This window comes from Prunus mume, linkage group LG5 (genome assembly GCF_029339155.1).
Source record: "Prunus mume cultivar Tortuosa linkage group LG5, ASM2933915v1, whole genome shotgun sequence".
NCBI classification, from domain to species: domain Eukaryota; kingdom Viridiplantae; phylum Streptophyta; class Magnoliopsida; order Rosales; family Rosaceae; genus Prunus; species Prunus mume.
Genome location: NC_142702.1, coordinates 24,025,071 through 24,041,448, shown reverse-complemented (window position 1 = coordinate 24,041,448; position 16,378 = coordinate 24,025,071). Strand labels below are relative to the sequence as shown.

General features: G+C 34.3%; 1 protein-coding gene and 4 non-coding genes across 5 annotated transcripts; all 5 read left to right on the top strand.

The window, feature by feature from the left end:
* Positions 1-2,053: 2,053 nt before the first annotated feature.
* Positions 2,054-6,512, top strand: LOC103332343 (Cysteine proteinases superfamily protein). The gene is made up of 11 exons (XM_008235070.3): positions 2,054-2,235; positions 2,645-3,015; positions 3,112-3,353; positions 3,589-3,662; positions 4,420-4,474; positions 4,871-4,945; positions 5,063-5,136; positions 5,228-5,276; positions 5,854-5,938; positions 6,023-6,079; positions 6,186-6,512. Exons 2-11 carry the CDS (start codon positions 2,676-2,678, stop codon positions 6,233-6,235), a joined length of 1,101 nt encoding a protein of 366 aa, XP_008233292.1. The 5' UTR covers positions 2,054-2,235; positions 2,645-2,675; the 3' UTR covers positions 6,236-6,512.
* Positions 6,513-13,554: 7,042 nt separating this feature from the next.
* TRNAC-GCA (transfer RNA cysteine (anticodon GCA)) lies at positions 13,555-13,639 on the top strand. The gene has a single exon. It is a non-coding gene; the product is annotated as a tRNA-Cys (tRNA).
* A 687-nt stretch (positions 13,640-14,326) lies between these two features.
* On the top strand, positions 14,327-14,411 carry TRNAC-GCA (transfer RNA cysteine (anticodon GCA)). Its single transcript has one exon. It is a non-coding gene; the product is annotated as a tRNA-Cys (tRNA).
* Positions 14,412-14,709: 298 nt separating this feature from the next.
* TRNAC-GCA (transfer RNA cysteine (anticodon GCA)) lies at positions 14,710-14,794 on the top strand. Its single transcript has one exon. It is a non-coding gene; the product is annotated as a tRNA-Cys (tRNA).
* Positions 14,795-16,085: 1,291 nt separating this feature from the next.
* On the top strand, positions 16,086-16,170 carry TRNAA-UGC (transfer RNA alanine (anticodon UGC)). The gene has a single exon. It is a non-coding gene; the product is annotated as a tRNA-Cys (tRNA).
* The last annotated feature ends 208 nt before the right edge of the window (positions 16,171-16,378 follow it).

Here is a 16,378-nt window from a genome sequence, read left to right as displayed (position 1 = left end):
GGTCATATTCTTAAAACTCTAGAGCAGTTTAGAATATTGCTTCGTAAAAAAAACTCTAGAGCAGTTTAGAATATTGCTTCGTAAAAATAAAATAAAAAACCGAGTTTTCAAAATTGCCCAATTTCCCTAATAGGAATTGAACAAGGTCCCTTTAATTTATTATATTGTTTAATAAGTCCCATAGCTTATTTGAAAGAGCCAAGAGGAGGAGTGCAGTGGGTGAGGGGAAGCTCAAGTATCAGCCATTGTTGATCAAGAACAGTTCTCGTAGAGTTGGACATGAAAAGTTAAAATTAATTTATGAGTTACGAAAACACCTTTTTAGGTGCTTCATAAGGAAGAACTTCCAAATGTTTATTTAGACAGAACGTAAATTTGTAATAAAAATTTCAACATCCTTGTACTAAAAGTAGTTCCAATAAAGGCACTTATGAGGATAACTTGTTTCAGAAGCACTTTCAAATGAAGCAATTGCGTTTTGAGAATTTTTTATCAAATGACGGCAATTTTGAGTTATTAAAAATTTAAACATAAGGGTCTTCTAAAGAAAATTACATTATTCTTTTCTTTTTTTTGTCGATAATTACACTGTTTTCTTTTATATAATTTTTTAAAATATTAAATATTGCCAGCTTTTGAATTTAAGGGTATACTGGAGAGTTTTCAAAAAAAAAAAAATCAATTGTAGTATGATTTAAAGACAACTGGACTAATTTAAAATGGCCAATACAATGATAAAGAAAAAGAAGAACATCAACTTTTCTTTTTCTTTGACAAAGCAATATTCTAAACTATTCTATAATGTATGGAAATGGGAATCGACCTCAAGTGCAAGGAGGCGGACACATAAATCTTGGCCAACTGACATATTGTCACATTCCAGAATCAGTCCGCCAGTAGACGATATTGTCGACTTTGGACCTCCTCTCTGCCCTCACGGTTTTGTTTCGGAACTCACAATAACTTCCCAGTGGGTCACCCATCTTGGGATTGCTCTAGCCCTCAACTCGCTTAACTCGAGTTCCCATGACTCGAACTCCCAAAAGGCCTCGTACTAGATGGAGGCGAACATATACATATAAAGCACATCACCCCCTCTCCGTTGGTCGATGTGGGATGTTACACATATCCCACGTCTTCAAGATCAAATATTTTATAATTTGATTGAAGGAGCCACACTTACAATAATGAGAAATTTATTGCCTCTTATATTAATAATTTATCTTTTAAAATTTAATTAGTACATATATTGACTAGCCTCTCCGCAAGAGCTTCCACGCTTGAGATATTTTTTTTTTAATTTTTTAATTCATTTTAGAATTTAAAAAGATAATGGGTAGTTGTGTTCTATAAAAATAGAATCCATTATCTGATTTTTTTTTAATTTTTTTAATATGAAAAAGTGTGAATTTATCATATTATCCTCATTTAATTAATAATTTCAATTCTTAATGTTTGCATTAACCAATGACATTTTATGGTATTTTGAATGTGTTTACTATTCTCTGCATTTTGCTTTATATATACTAGCCTCTTATACACTGTGAGAGACTTTTTTTAAAAAAAAAATTTATTTTAGAATTAAAAAAGATAATTGGTAGTTGTGTTTCATAAAAATAGAATCCATTTTCTGAATTTTCTTTTAATTTTAATTTTTTTAATATAAAAAAGTATAAATTTACTATATTATCCTTATTTAATTAATAATTTCTGATAATTTTACATGTGCTGATCATTTAAGTAAATTCATCAAAATTAAAAATCACAATAATTCGTCTAATAATTTGTCCAACACGACTCTTTCTCTAGAATTTGAGACTTCAATCGGAGTCATGCTACAATTTATATTTTTTTCAGGTTTGTATTTTTTTACTCTTTTTTATGGAACCAAAGAAGCTCACGCATCCATCTCTGTCCCAAATCGTTCCTCAGCAACACGAAACGTGGCACAATCACCGGCAAACCGGCAAACCCCGGTTACCAATGCCCGCGTGCCAAATCATCATGGCCCGGTTTCCGTATGTACAAAAGCGAGCCATGTATAAATACCAACGGGATTTTCGATTTTCAAGAAAGCACGCTGAATCCAACGGCGGTTTCTAATTTCAACAAACTTCTTATCTTCCTCCCTTTTATTCTTTTCCTTATTGGCAAGGTGGCGCGTGCCTTCTCAACGTCTTTTCAGTTAGTCTCCAACATTGTTTTGTCCCCAAAGACCATTCTTTTGATTTAAAGGTTCGTATACATCACCATTGTTAGTTTAAATTAATTGTTTTTCATGTTGGTTTTCTGTATCTGGGTATGTTGTAAATTCAAAGTTTGAACCTTTTCTGGATTTGATTTCAGTAGTTGAGAAGATTCAAAAGTTTGGACTTTAGGGTTTTGTGAGTTGTGAAATTTCAGTTTTCTTAACGTTATGTGCAGTGTATTTGTCCCCTTTTTTCTTTCCTCTGTTGGGTTGATTTAAAGTTCAGATTTTTGAATTGATAATGGGGTTAGTGATTGAAATTTGAGATAGATTTTAAGGCAATTGATTATATGATTATGAACTTTAGATGTTATGATTGCAAATTTAGTTTCCAATGTATATGATTATACCCTTTACTCGTTTCTTTTAGTTATTGAAATATGTTGGCCTTGCTAGGTTGCTTCTGGAAAAGCTGGAGTGTTGTTAAATGTTACACAGGCTCATGACATCGTATAAGCTTGATCCTGACGTTGTTCGCTGGGGTCTCCATCTCTTGGATGATGTTTGTACTCTTTCGAATGATAGTTCGCACAGTACTGTTACTCGTTATGACCAGGATTTTAGTCAAGTAGAGTATGTTAGAGAAGGTTATATTGAGCCTTGCATTGTGGAGAATGATGAGATTATAGCTCAGACGTACCAAGAAGAGTTATCGAGACTTGCTTCTGCAGAAGCATCAGGAGTTTCTGGTTGTGAAGATGGGAATTTGGAGTCGTCAATTCTAGGGCAGGATTGGCTTGGTCCTTCAAACAGACACAGTGGTTCTGGTATGGGATTCTGTAAACAGACATTCTCATTTAGTTCTATGATTTGAGGTTGCATACTTGTTCTCCTTATTGTAATGAAATGCTGGAAATTTGTAGGGCTTCAAAATGTTCAGGATACAGTGAATGATTTTGACATAAAGATAGACACTGATGATTATAGAGATAAAGAAAATGAGGCAGATGATCCTAGGAGACACGGAAGCGAGGAAGCAAACGATCATAGTGAAGGAGAATGCTCTGTCAATAGGGAAGACTTCTTACATTCATTGGACATAACAGATGAATCTACTCTTGATGGTGAAGTGGGGAGAAGATTGAATCAGTTGGTTTCTGTTCCTGTAAGTCTAGCTTTATGGAGTCGTCCTACTGGCATTTTACCATAGAAGATTACTTTTACTTGTGTTATCATCTTCTGGCCATCTATTGGAATATCCTTTTTCAGTGCTTTTGGTTATTCGGTCCAGCCACGCTGATTGTGTTTTGTATTGCATCCTGCCAATACAAAATTTTCATTGTCTTCCCCTTTATTGCATTAAACTGGGAGTCTTACTATCATCATTTCTTTTTTTGCAGCATATTCCTAGAACGAATGAGAACATACCCTCAGCTGATGAAGAGATATCAGATCATCAAAGGCTGTTAGAAAGGTATTTATGTTATTTCCCCTGAGGGTTATGTACTTAATTTGTATGAGTAATGAATCATCTCCAGGGATATATTTTCAAATTTTATTTTGTCTATTATTTTATTTCATAGATTTACTTGTCATTTTCTTAAGCTATCAAAATGGATTTAATTGAGGTATGTTGAGCTATAGCATGATATTGATCTAGATCCTCTATATTGATGGATTCACTGCTGACTATGAAGTTGTATTGCTGGTGATTTTTCTAAATTGATTTCTATCATCTCTGCCCTTTAAAAACACTATTAAAAAGCGCTCGTCATAACTTTGGAAGGCCTATACTGGCGATTAGATTATTGTGTTTGGCACGCAATCAGAGGTAACTTGAAATAAGCTTTAAAAATTAAAATACTGAAATTAGCAGTTAAAATTAGAACACCAAAATAGCAGTTGTGATACGTGATTCTTGGAGGGACGGAGTAGAGGAGCATATACATAGATTTAGGGGAGACAATAATTTGTAGTTAAGGAATGTTTGGACAGTAGTGCATGGTTTCGTTCTTCTGCTGTATTGGCATCAAGCGCATAACTTCAGTGTGTTTGTATGCCACGCCAGCAGTTGTGACTTTGCTTTCAATTACATTTTTATTGTCATTTTCTTTTGTTCTCAAATTGGATGTTCAGTGTGTTTTGTTTCCTGTTGGTTTGATTTTAACTATAGGGAAAGTTTCAGAAATGTTTCACTTCGGATGTCTGATATTTTCCTTCTTCTTTAATAGACTGCAGTTGTATGATTTGGTGGAGTGTAAGGTCCAGGGAGATGGTAACTGTCAGGTTGGTCTTATTTTGAACTTTACTTTTAAATTCTTGTACTTGAAACTCTCAAAGTTATTGCATAACTACATGTTTTTCCCCATTGTTGTGACACAAATAGCATTGTTCTATCAGTTTCTTTCTCTTTAATGAGCAAAATTTTATTGGACTGCATCAAAAGGTTTATTCACTGTGAATAATCTGATGAGATTTAGAATGATGCATACCTATGATTTGTGAATTGTCCCGTCTAGCCTTGCTGATGTTGCTTTCTAAATTGTAACTGCACCGCTTGAATTTATGTATTCTACATGTAATTTAGAGTGGAAACATATCTCACTATATGTTATGTGTTATGACTTACAGTCCTTTACTCAGTTAACTTGATAGTGTCTCACTAGCATCTTATTTCCCCAGTTTCGTGCTTTATCAGATCAACTATATCGTTCTCCTGAGTACCATGGTGTTGTAAGAGAACAAGTTAATCAACAGGTTGGTTGGCATTTCAGTAAATGAATCTTTAGGAGTTTAATTTAAATTATTTTTGTGATGCTGTTGCAGATGATATCCAATATGCTTATTGTTTGTACTCATCTTTTGATCTCTCAGCTCAGGAGTCACCCAGAAATGTATGAGGCTTATGTTCCTATGGCTTATACTGATTATCTAAAGAAGATGAGCAAGTATTGTGCTAATCTCTTAATTTATTCATGTTTTCCCATCTTACATCTATTTTTGCTTATTTAGTTGTTCTTCTTGATGTGGTTGAACCAGGAGTGGTGAATGGGGTGATCATGTCACATTGCAGGCTGCGGCAGATTCGGTATGAGGCACTATTTTTTTGCTAGGTTTTTTTATTAAAAGCATATCTGTTGTCTAGTTGCTAAATTGGTGCATAGATTGAACTTTTACATGAGTAACTTTCCTGATTGAGGAGGTGGGCTCTTCTAAGTTTATTCTAGAGGGAATTTCCATTCTCAATTTTGCTGCTTATTTCTTCCTGTATGACGAGATGTTACACAAGTTCCAGTTCTTAGTATTCTATGTAAAAGTGCAACAAGATGGTAATGATTTTATGGGACCCATTTAAATTTGCATATCTTGTGTCTGTAGGTCATACACTAGGCAATATTTTTGTTTGTTTGTTGCATGAAATATTACTTTCTTTTTTTTTAAACCCTAAACCCTTTTTTTTTGAATCAGCAAGGACCTTTCATTGAAGTTTCTCGGGGAGTCACTGAAATATTACTTTCTTTTTTTTTTTTTTCCCTTTCATTTTTCTCTCACTTGTTCATGAAAAGTTGGGCCAAGTGGTCTATTGCTTTCACGAGGTGTCGTCAGTTCATATAGAAACTTAGTCATTTCAATTTGTCATTGATATGTCTATCATTGTACTGCAGTATGGTGTCAAGGTATTTGTAATAACTTCCTTCAGGGATACATGTTACATTGAGATCCTTCCGCATGTTCAAAAGTCCAACAGAGGTAACAGTACTTCCATTATTTTTCCCCCCGCTCCCAAATTTTCACCGTATTCGGTCATGTTTTACTTATAGTTTACTTGTGCAGTTATTTGCTTGAGCTTTTGGGCTGAGGTGCACTACAATTCAATTTATCCTGAAGGAGGTAAATGAAAAGAAGCTTTTTCTTTTTACATACATCTACTGGGAAAACAAGAGGACAAATGAAATGATATTACTGGCATTAACAGTTGTTTCGTTTTCATCTTCAGAACTTCCTCCACCAAGCTTAAAGAAAAAGAAGAAATGGTGGAATTTTTGAAGCCAGGAATCCACATTTGCGACGAGTCTCACTTTTCTGTTGAGGAAGCTTCAGTTTTGATGTGTTCTATCCTTTGCTTGTCCCCGTTGGTGCAGCATTTGCACTGAAACCTGATGCTTTTCTGCCTTGGCTCCTTCGTACATATTACACATTCTTTGATTTAGATTTTTTTTTTTATATTTACATACCTTCGATAATGTTTGAGGATTTGCCATTCCTTTTTGTACATAAATAATTACTTAATAATTTCAGCGTTTCTAATTTCTAGTTCTTATAAGCTTTCTGTCCATTCATCTGTGTCCACCTTCGAATTATGTCGAGAAATGTTTTCTGTGTATTTTTTAATTTTTAAATAGTATTGGATTTGTTGAGGAATGCTAAGAGCAACTCTACCCATTTGTCCTTTGTCATGGTAAGGTGGCAAGGTGGGTTTTGGAGAGGGGGATAGGGCAGCCACTATTCACGTGAATAGTAGTTGCCCTTGCAAAAAGCAATGTGTGTTTCCACCCGTTGTCATGGCAAAGGGCAATTACTATTTATTTTTTTTTTTTTTCACAAATTTTTTTACCTTAATAATTAATTTGAATAATATTTTCGGGTTCCTATGTGTCACGATTATTCATATCTCATAATTGGATAAAATTCCCGGATAAGATTTTTGGGTTCAAATTTCAGCTACATTTCAAAATTCAAAATTCAGATATATTTCAAAATTCAAATACATTTCAAAATTCAAATTTCGGATGAATTTCAAAATTCAAAATTCAGATAAAATTTTCATCCTCTAAAATCGAGCCACTTGTCATCTCTATATGGCCAAAATTTTCTATAAAACAAGAGGCTCAGCTCATATCTCTCACACCACATCTTTCTATATTTTCATTTCTCATAGTTTAGAATTCATACTCCATTCTCAATGGAAGACATGAGGAGATGCTTGGAGAGGCAAGAGCGAGAAACAAATGAGAGAAGTCGTAGACGGGCTGAAAGGCAAAGGTTGCAGAGAGAAGAAGATCAACAAGTTGTCATAGCAGTGGCTTTGCTTGATGAAGAGAATCAAGGTCGCCGTCGTGGTTCACAAGTCTATTGTGGCCCGAATGTCGACAGACATAGGCATTCTCGGGGTAAGAATCTTTTGGAATATTATTTTATCTCAACTTCTTTGTACTCTGATGTTGATTTTCGAAGGCAGTATAAAATGCAACCCCATTTGTTTAAGAAAGTCATGCATGATATTTGCAATTATGATGCATACTTTGTTCAAAAATGTGATGCTGCTGGGGTTTTGGGACTTCTTCCGGAGCAAAAGCTTACAGCTATTATATGAATGTTGGCGTATGATTCATCTGCTGATCTGGTGGATGAGATTGCCTAGATGGGGAAGTCCACTACGTTGGAGGCCTTGGTAAGATTTTGTGATGCAGTCAAAACTCTGTACACTAGGGACTACCTGTGCAGACCTATGTCCAGGGACCTCAAACGGCTTCTACAAAAAGCCGAAGCTCGAGAATTTCCAAGAATGATTGGTAGCATCGACTGCATGCACTGGCAATGGAAGAATTGCCTAACTGCCTGGCAAAGAGATTACGAAATAGAAAAGGCCAAAAAAGTATCATCCTTGAAGCCGTTATTGGTTTCAATACATGGGTTTGGCATGCCTTCTTCAGAGTTGCCGGATCTCAAAATGACCTTAACATGCTGAGTCAATCCTCGGTTTTCAACGATGTTTTGAGAGGTAAAGCCCCGAATATCACCTATCAAATCAACAATATCGTCTATCAGACATGGTATTATCTAGCAGACGGCATCTACCAGAGGTGAACCACATTTGTCAAATCCATTCCGAATCCCCGATCCTAGAAGCAAAGATTATTTGCTTCATATCAAGAAGGATACAAGAAAGATGTCGAAAGGTGTTTTGGCATCCTCCAAGCTCGGTGGTTGATTATTCGAGGTGCGGCGCGTATGTTTGATGAGGAGGTGCTGAGAAGTATTATGATGACTTGCATCATCCTCCATAATATGATTGTGGAGGATGAGTATGATTACGATGCTGCAGAGGTCTACGAACCGGATCCCATGAATACGACCTTGACATGAATTTATGAAAGGCCCATGGGGCCAAGTGGAGAACCATTGGAGCAGGAATCATTGGTTAGGGATGGTCGTTTCATGATCCGTATGCTAGATCAATATACAAGGATGCAATCTTCTTATATTCATGAAAGGCGTCAAGTTGACTTGATGAAGCATCTATGGGCGGTGAAAGGCAATGACGGTGAATGTCTTTGGTTAGGTTTTATTTAGTTATGGTTTGGTTGTGTTGTTTTTTATTTATTGTGGTTTGGTTGTAGTTTGTTTTTATTATTGTGCTTTGGTTGTAATTTTATTTTTATTTTTTATTATGCTTTGGTTGTGGTTTTTCCTTTTAATTATGTTTTGTTTGATGTATGGAATATGTTGAATAAAAATGTATTTTATTGAATGCATTGTTTATTAAATAAAGAAAGCCAATACAAGTCATTAAGAATTACTACTACTAAAATAAAATACATGAATTACAACAACTTTAATACAAAACATGAAAAATACAAATAAATAAAAGGTATGCCAACTAATTTAATGGTTTTGATCATTTAACCAATCCGTGTTGCTATGTCCATCGTCACGGAAAAGTCTTCTTCTCATAACATCCCTTCATTCAAGCTTCCAAAATTATTTTGTTTCAAGGGACATATGGCTTGTATCCATGGCCATGGTTTCCCGATCTATCTTCTCAATGTGTTGTTTGTGCAAATACTCCATTTCTTGTACATATTCTGCTCGAATTTCCATCTCATTCTCTTGGTGTTTCTTCTCAATTTCAATTCTTATGGCGCTCTGCCTTGCAATTTCCTCCTAAAATTTTGATGTATTAGTGCTAGAATTATTCTCTTTCTTTGCCTTCGCAGCCTTTCGACCAATGGTCCTCGGCTCCTTTTCAATGGGTGAGTCTGGACTCAGAGGGGAATCGAAAGGTGAATCCGATGACGTTGAATCATGGAGTGGCGTCTCGTTTAACATAACGGGGGGACCCGTGAGAATAATTTTCAAGCGTTTGCAATTTTTCACCACCTCCCAACATTCATGATGGTTGAAAGTTTTTTTGCCTTGCCCAATTGCACCAAACCACATATGTGCTTTCATAATCTATGAACAAAAAAATGAAAATGCAAGAAATATTTAAAATATATTGGAAATGCAAGTAACATAAAAAAAAAATAATGGAAGTGCAATTAACCTTACAAATATATTGGAAATGCAACAAATATTAACAAAATATTATTTATGCAAGAAATGTTAAGAAAAAATTGGAAATGCAAGAAATATTAACAAAATATTGAAAATGCAAGAAACATTTAAAAATATATATTAGGACATTAAACTTAATGTAACGAAAATTACAAAATATTTACCTCGCCACTAAGATTTTCCCCGCTTCTATGGTTGTCCCTCGCTTTTGCCAAGGCATCTCTCCATTTTGCCAACTCTTTATTGAGAATTTTCCACCTACTAGACAATGTCATTTCCGTACGAGTCGACCCCGGAATTCTTTTACAAATTCGGCATGAATTTTTTTCCACATATGACAAAATTTCATCTCATTGCCTGACATGGGACAATGACTAATTTGGAGCCAAGACTCAGACAAGAAAACATCTTCCATGGTGCTCCACGCTCCTCCGGTTTTGATAGAAGAAGCCATAAAGATAAGAAATAAAAATACAATTTGAAAGAGAATAAAATGTTGAGTAAGAGTGAATAATAGTAGAAGTAGAAGAAAATGTATGAGGATTGGTGTTGAAAGTGAAGGGTATTGATATAAGAAAAAAAAATTCAAATTTTTTTCATAATTTTATAGCCAAAAAAAGGCTAGCCGTTGGATTGGAGGGGGAGAAGCGATCGGAGCGCCTGGTGAAGACACGTGTCTTCTAGCAGTTGGAAATGGGCAGGATGGCGTCGGTGCACGCGAGTTCAAATTTTCTTTACCACGCGCCAAGGTTAAAAAATTTGAACCATGCGCTGACGTCATCCTCCCTTAAGCTGCAGGTCGGGCGAGACTTGCCTTCAGCCACCCGTCTTCGTGGGTCTCACACCAGCCCGGCAAAGTGGCCAGTGAAATGGGTTTTTCGTGTGGCCTCCCCAGCCTCGGGCTTGCGCTCCTCGGTGGAGCTGCTCTAAGAGCATGTCCACCCCAAAAGGCTAAGGCTAAGGCTAAGGCAAAGGTAAGGCAAGGGCTGCTACTATTTATGTGAATAGTGGCAGCCTTGCCCTTTTTAGTTCCATCCCAAAAGGCTAGGGCAAGGGCAAATACTATTCATTGTACTTTATTTCCTATGTTTTTTTTATACTTTAAACCATTACTTTTGATAAGCTTTTCAGAAAATATTTTTGGTTGCCACGTGACACTATTTATTATAAAATTCTCACATAAAATTTTAGATAAAATTTTCAAATTAAATTTTGGGATAAGATTTTCGGTTGCCACATGTCCATGTTTATTATAAAATTCACATAACACACATACAATGGAAATACCGAGTCACTCATCATGCAATTGAAATACTCCCGGTCTTCATAGTCTGACACAATGGAGTATAGGGACAACTCCATCATTGGCGGAGGTGGTTTAACCGGATCACAACGTAGGGGAGTATTTTCCTTTTGGGGTGGACATGCTCTTAGCCATTTTTATTTTATTTTAATGAGTTAACTAGTGCTTTTCTCCCTGAACTTGTACCCACATGCAATATATTTCATGAAACATAGTCTTTCTCTCTCTTTTCGAGTACAAGTTTTTCTAGTTTGTTTTTGTGAAATGGAAGAAAATAAAGAAAAATCAGTGATTGTGCTAATCTTTTTCACTTTTGAAATTTGAAGAAGAATAATGAAATGTGAATGTATGGGATGAAAAGTTGGTGTAATGACATAAGTAATTTTAATATAAAACTATTACTCATCCATGGGTCCATAGCTCAGTGGTAAAGCATTTGAGCTGCATGTTTGATTGCAAATCTGAGGTCACCGTTTCGAAGGTTGGGCCCTTCTTTATTCAAATATCTAATAATTTTTTTAATTTTATTTTAATGGGTTAACTTGTGATTTTCCCCTTGAACTTGTAAGTACATGCAATATATTTCATGAAACATAGTCTTTGTCTCTATTTTTAGGTACAAGTTTTTCTAGTTTGTTTTTGTGAAATGGAAGAAAATAAAGAAAAACCAGTGATTGTGCTTATCTTTTCCAGTTTCGAAATTTGAAAAAGATTAAAAAAAATGCATATGTATGAGATGAAAAGTTGGTGTAATGAGATAAGTAATTTTAATATAAAACTATTACTCATCCACGGGTCCATACCTCAGTGGTAGAGCATTCGAGTTGCATGTTTGATTGCAAATCTTAAGGTGACCGATGCGAACCCGGTTGGGCCCTTCTTTATTCAGATATTCAATAATTGATTTTATTTTATCTTAATGGGTTAACTGGTGATTTTCTCCCAAAACTCGTACCTACATGCAATATGTTTCATGAAACATAGTCTTTGTCTCTCTTTTAAAGTATAGGTTTTTATAGTTTGTTTTTGTATAATGGAAGAAAAAAAAAGAAACACCAGTGATTGTGCTGAACTTTTTCACTTTTTAAATTTGAAAAAGAATAATAAAATGCGTATGTATGAGTTGAAAAGTTGGTGTAATGAGATGAATAATTTTAATATAAAACTATTACTCATCCACAGGTCCATAGCTCAGTGGTAGAGTATTTGAGTTGCATGTTTGATTGCAAATCTTAAGGTCATCGGTTCAAACCCGGTTGGACCCCTCTTTATTCAAATATCCAACAATTTTTTTAGTGTTATTCTAATGGGTTAACTGGTGATTTGCTCCCTAAATTTATACCTACATGCAATATGTTTCATGAAACATAGTCTTTGTCTCTCTTTTTAAGTGCAAGTATTTCTGGTTTGTTTTTTTGAAATGGAAGAAAATAAAGAAAAACTAGTGATTGTGCTGAATCTTTTTCACTTTTGAAATTTGAAAAATAATAACAAAATGTATATGTATGAGATGAAAAGTTGGTGTAATGAGATAAGTAATTTTAATATAAAACTATTACTCATCCACGGGTCCATAGCTCAGTGGTAGAGCATTTGAGTTGCATGTTTGATTGTAAATCCTAAGGTCATCAGTTTGAAACCGGTTGGGCCCTTCTTTATTCAATTATCCAATAATTTTTTTAGTGTTATTTTAACGAGTTAAGTGGTGATTTGCTCCCTAACCTTGTACCTACATGCAATATGTTTCATGAAACATAGTCTTTGTCTCTCTTTTTAAGTACAAGTATTTCTGGTTTGTTTTTGTGAAATTGATGAAAATAAAGAAAAACTAGTGATTGTGCTGATCTTTTTCACTTTTTTAATTTGAGAAATAATAATAAAATGCGTACGTACGAGATGAAAAGTTGGTGTAATGTGATAAGTAATTTTAATATAAAACTATTACTCACCCACGGGTCCATAGCTCAGTGGTAGAGCATTTGAGTTGCATGTTTGATTGCAAATCCTAAGGTCATCAGTTTGAACCCGGTTGGGCCCTTCTTTATTCAGTTATCCAACAATTTTTTTAGTGTTATTTTAACGAGTTAACTAGTGATTTACTCCCTAAACTTGTACCTACATGCAATATGTTTCATGAAACATACTCCTTGTCTCTCTTTTTAAGTACAAGTATTTCTGGTTTGTTTTTGTGAAAAGGAAGAAAATAAAGAAAAACTAGTGATTGTGCTAATCTTTTTAACTTTTGTAATTTGAGAAATAATAACAAAATGCGCATGTACGAGACGATAAGTTGGTGTAATGTGATAAATAATTTTAATATAAAACTATTACTCATCCACGGGTCCATAGCTCAGTGGTAGAGCATTTGAGTTGCATGTTTGATTGCAAATCTTAAGGTCATCGGTTCGAACCAGGTTAGACCCTTTTTTATTCAGTTATCCAACAATTTTTTCATTGTTATTCTAATGGGTTAACTGGTGATTTGCTCCCTAAACTTATACCTACATGCAATATGTTTCATGAAACATAGTCTTTGTCTCTCTTTTTAAGTACAAGTATTTCTGGTTTGTTTTTTTGAAATGGAAGAAAATAAAGAAAAACTAGTGATTGTGATGATCTTTTTCAATTTTGTAATTTGAAGAATAATAATAAAATGCATATTTACGAGATGATAAGTTGGTTTAATGTGATAAATAATTTTAATATAAAACTATTACTCATCCACGGGTCCATAGCTCAGTGGTAGAGCATTTGAGTTGCATGTTTGATTGCAAATCTTAAGGTCATCGGTTCGAACCCGGTTGGGCCCTTCTTTATTCAATTATCCAATAACTTTTTTATTGTTATTTTAATGAGTTAACTGGTGATTTGCTCCCTAAACTTCTACCTACATGCAATATGTTTCAAGAAACATAGTCTTTCTCTCCCTTTTTAATTACAAGTTTTTCTGGTTTGTTTTTGTGAAATGGATGAAAATAAAGAAAAACCAGTGATTGTGCTGATCTTTTTCACTTTTGAAATTTGAAGAATAATAACAAAATGTATATGTATGAGATGAAAAGTTGGTGTAATGAGATAAGTAATTTTAATATAAAACTATTACTCATCCACGGGTCCATAGCTCAGTGGTAGAGCATTTGAGTTGCATGTTTGATTGCAAATCTTAAGGTCATCGGTTCAAACCGGTTGGGCCCTTCTTTATTCAGTTATCCAACAATTTTTTTATTGTTATTTTAATGGGTTAACTGGTGATTTTCTCCCTAAGCTTATACCTACGTGCAATATGTTTCATGAAACATAGTCTTTGTCTCTATTTTTAAGTACAAGTATTTCTAGTTTGTTTTTGTGAAATGGAAGAAAATAAAGAAAAACTAGTAATTGTGCTGATCTTTTCCACTTTTGTAATTTGAAGAATAATAAAAAAAATGCATATGTACGAGTTGATAAGTTGGTATAATGTGATAAATAATTTTAATATAAAACTATTACTCATCCACGGGTCCATAGCTCAGTGGTAGAGCATTTGAGTTGCATGTTTGATTGCAAATCTTAAGGTCACTGGTTCGAACCCGGTTGGGTCCTTCTTTATTCAATTATCCAATAATTTTTTTATTGTTATTTTAGGGGTTAAGTGGTGATTTGCCCCTAAACTTGTACCTACATGCAATATGTTTAATGAAACATAGTCTTTGTCTCTCTTTTTAATTACAAGTTTTTCTGGTTTGTTTTTGTGAAATGGTTGAAAATAAAGAAAAACTAGTGATTGTGCTGATCTTTTCCCCTTTAAAATTTGAAGAATAATAACAAAATGTATATGTATGAGATAAAAAGTTGGTGTAAGGAGATAAGTAATTTTAATATAAAACTATTACTCATCCACGGGTCCATAGCTCAGTGGTAGAGCATTTGAGTTGCATGTTTGATTGCAAATCTTAAGGTCATCGGTTCGAACCCGGTTGGACCCTTCTTTATTCAGTTATCCAACAATTTTTTTAGTGTTATTCTAATGGGTTAACTGGTGATTTGCTCCCTAAACTTGTACCTACATGCAATATGTTTCATGAAACATAGTCTTTGTCTCTCTTTTTAAGTACAAGTATTTCTGGTTTGTTTTTTTGAAATGGAAGAAAATAAAGAAAAACTAGTGATTGTGCTGATCTTTTTCAATTTTGTAATTTGAAGAATAATAATAAAATGCATATGTACGAGATGATAAGTTGGTTTAATGTGATAAATAATTTTAATATAAAACTATTACTCATCCACGGGTCCATAGCTCAGTGGTAGAGCATTTGAGTTGCATGTTTGATTGCAAATCTTAAGGTCACCGGTTCGAAGCCGGTTGGGCCCTTCTTTATTCAATTATCCAATAATTTTTTATTGTTCTTTTAATGGGTTAACTGGTGATTTGCTCCCTAAACTTGTACCTACATGCAATATGTTTCATGAAACATAGTCTTTGTCTCCCTTTTTAATTACAAGTTTTTCTGGTTTGTTTTTTTGAAATGGATGAAAATAAAGAAAAACTAGTGATTGTGCTGATCTTTTTCACTTTTGAAATTTGAAGAATAATAACAAAATGTATATGTATGAGATGAAAAGTTGGTGTAATGAGATGAGTAATTTTAATATAAAACTATTACTCATCCACGGGTCTATAGCTCTGTGGTAGAGCATTTGGGTTGCATGTTTGATTGCAAATTTTAAGGTCACTTGTTCGAATCCGGTTGGGTCCTTCTTTTTTCAGTTATCCAATAATTTTTTTATTGTTATTTTAATGGGTTAACTAGTGATTTGCTCCCTAAACTTGTACCTACATGCAGGGGCGGAGCTATAGCCAGGCCTGCCATGGCCCTCCCCTCCCAAAATAATTTTTAATGTGTTGTAATATATTATAAAATATATGTTATAGCAATACAATTACTGCAATTAGATTAGTGATGGCCCTCCCAGTTGAAGATGAAAAATCTATTTGGAAGTGATTTTGAAATTTTGGCCCATCCACGCTAAGAATCTTAGCTCCGCCACTGCCTACATGCAATATGTTTCATGAAACATAGTCTTTGTCTCTCTTTTTAAGTACATGGTTTTCTGGTTTGTTTTTTTGAAATGGAAGAAAATAAAGAAAAACTAGTGATTGTGCTTATCTTTTTTCACTTTTGTAATTTGAAGAATAATAATAGGATGCATATGTATGAGATGAAAAGTTGGTGTAATGAGATAAGTAATGTTAATATAAAACTATTATTTATTCGCGGGTCCATAGCTCAGTGGTAGAGCATTTGAGTTGCATGTTTGATTGCAAATCTTAAGGTCACCGGTTCGAACCCGGTTGGGCCCTTCTTTATTCAGTTATCCAGTAATTTTTTTATTTTATTTTAATAGGTTAATTGGTTAGTTTTCCCCCTGAACTTGTACCTACATGCAATATATTTCATGAAACATAGTCTTTGTCTCTCTTTTCAAGTACAGGTTTTTCTAGTTTGTTTTTGTGAAATGGAAGAAAATAAAGAAGAACCAGTGATTGTGCGGATCTTTTTCAAATTTGA

Excerpts from the sequence above, each read along its gene's own strand:
- LOC103332343 (XM_008235070.3), top strand. The coding sequence starts at position 2,676 with ATGTTACACAGGCTCATGACATCGTATAAGCTTGATCCTGACGTTGTT. Across the intron at positions 4,946-5,062 it reads GAGAACAAGTTAATCAACAG|CTCAGGAGTCACCCAGAAAT; the intron begins GTTGGTTGGCAT and ends TTGATCTCTCAG. Across the intron at positions 6,080-6,185 it reads TTCAATTTATCCTGAAGGAG|AACTTCCTCCACCAAGCTTA; the intron begins GTAAATGAAAAG and ends TTTCATCTTCAG.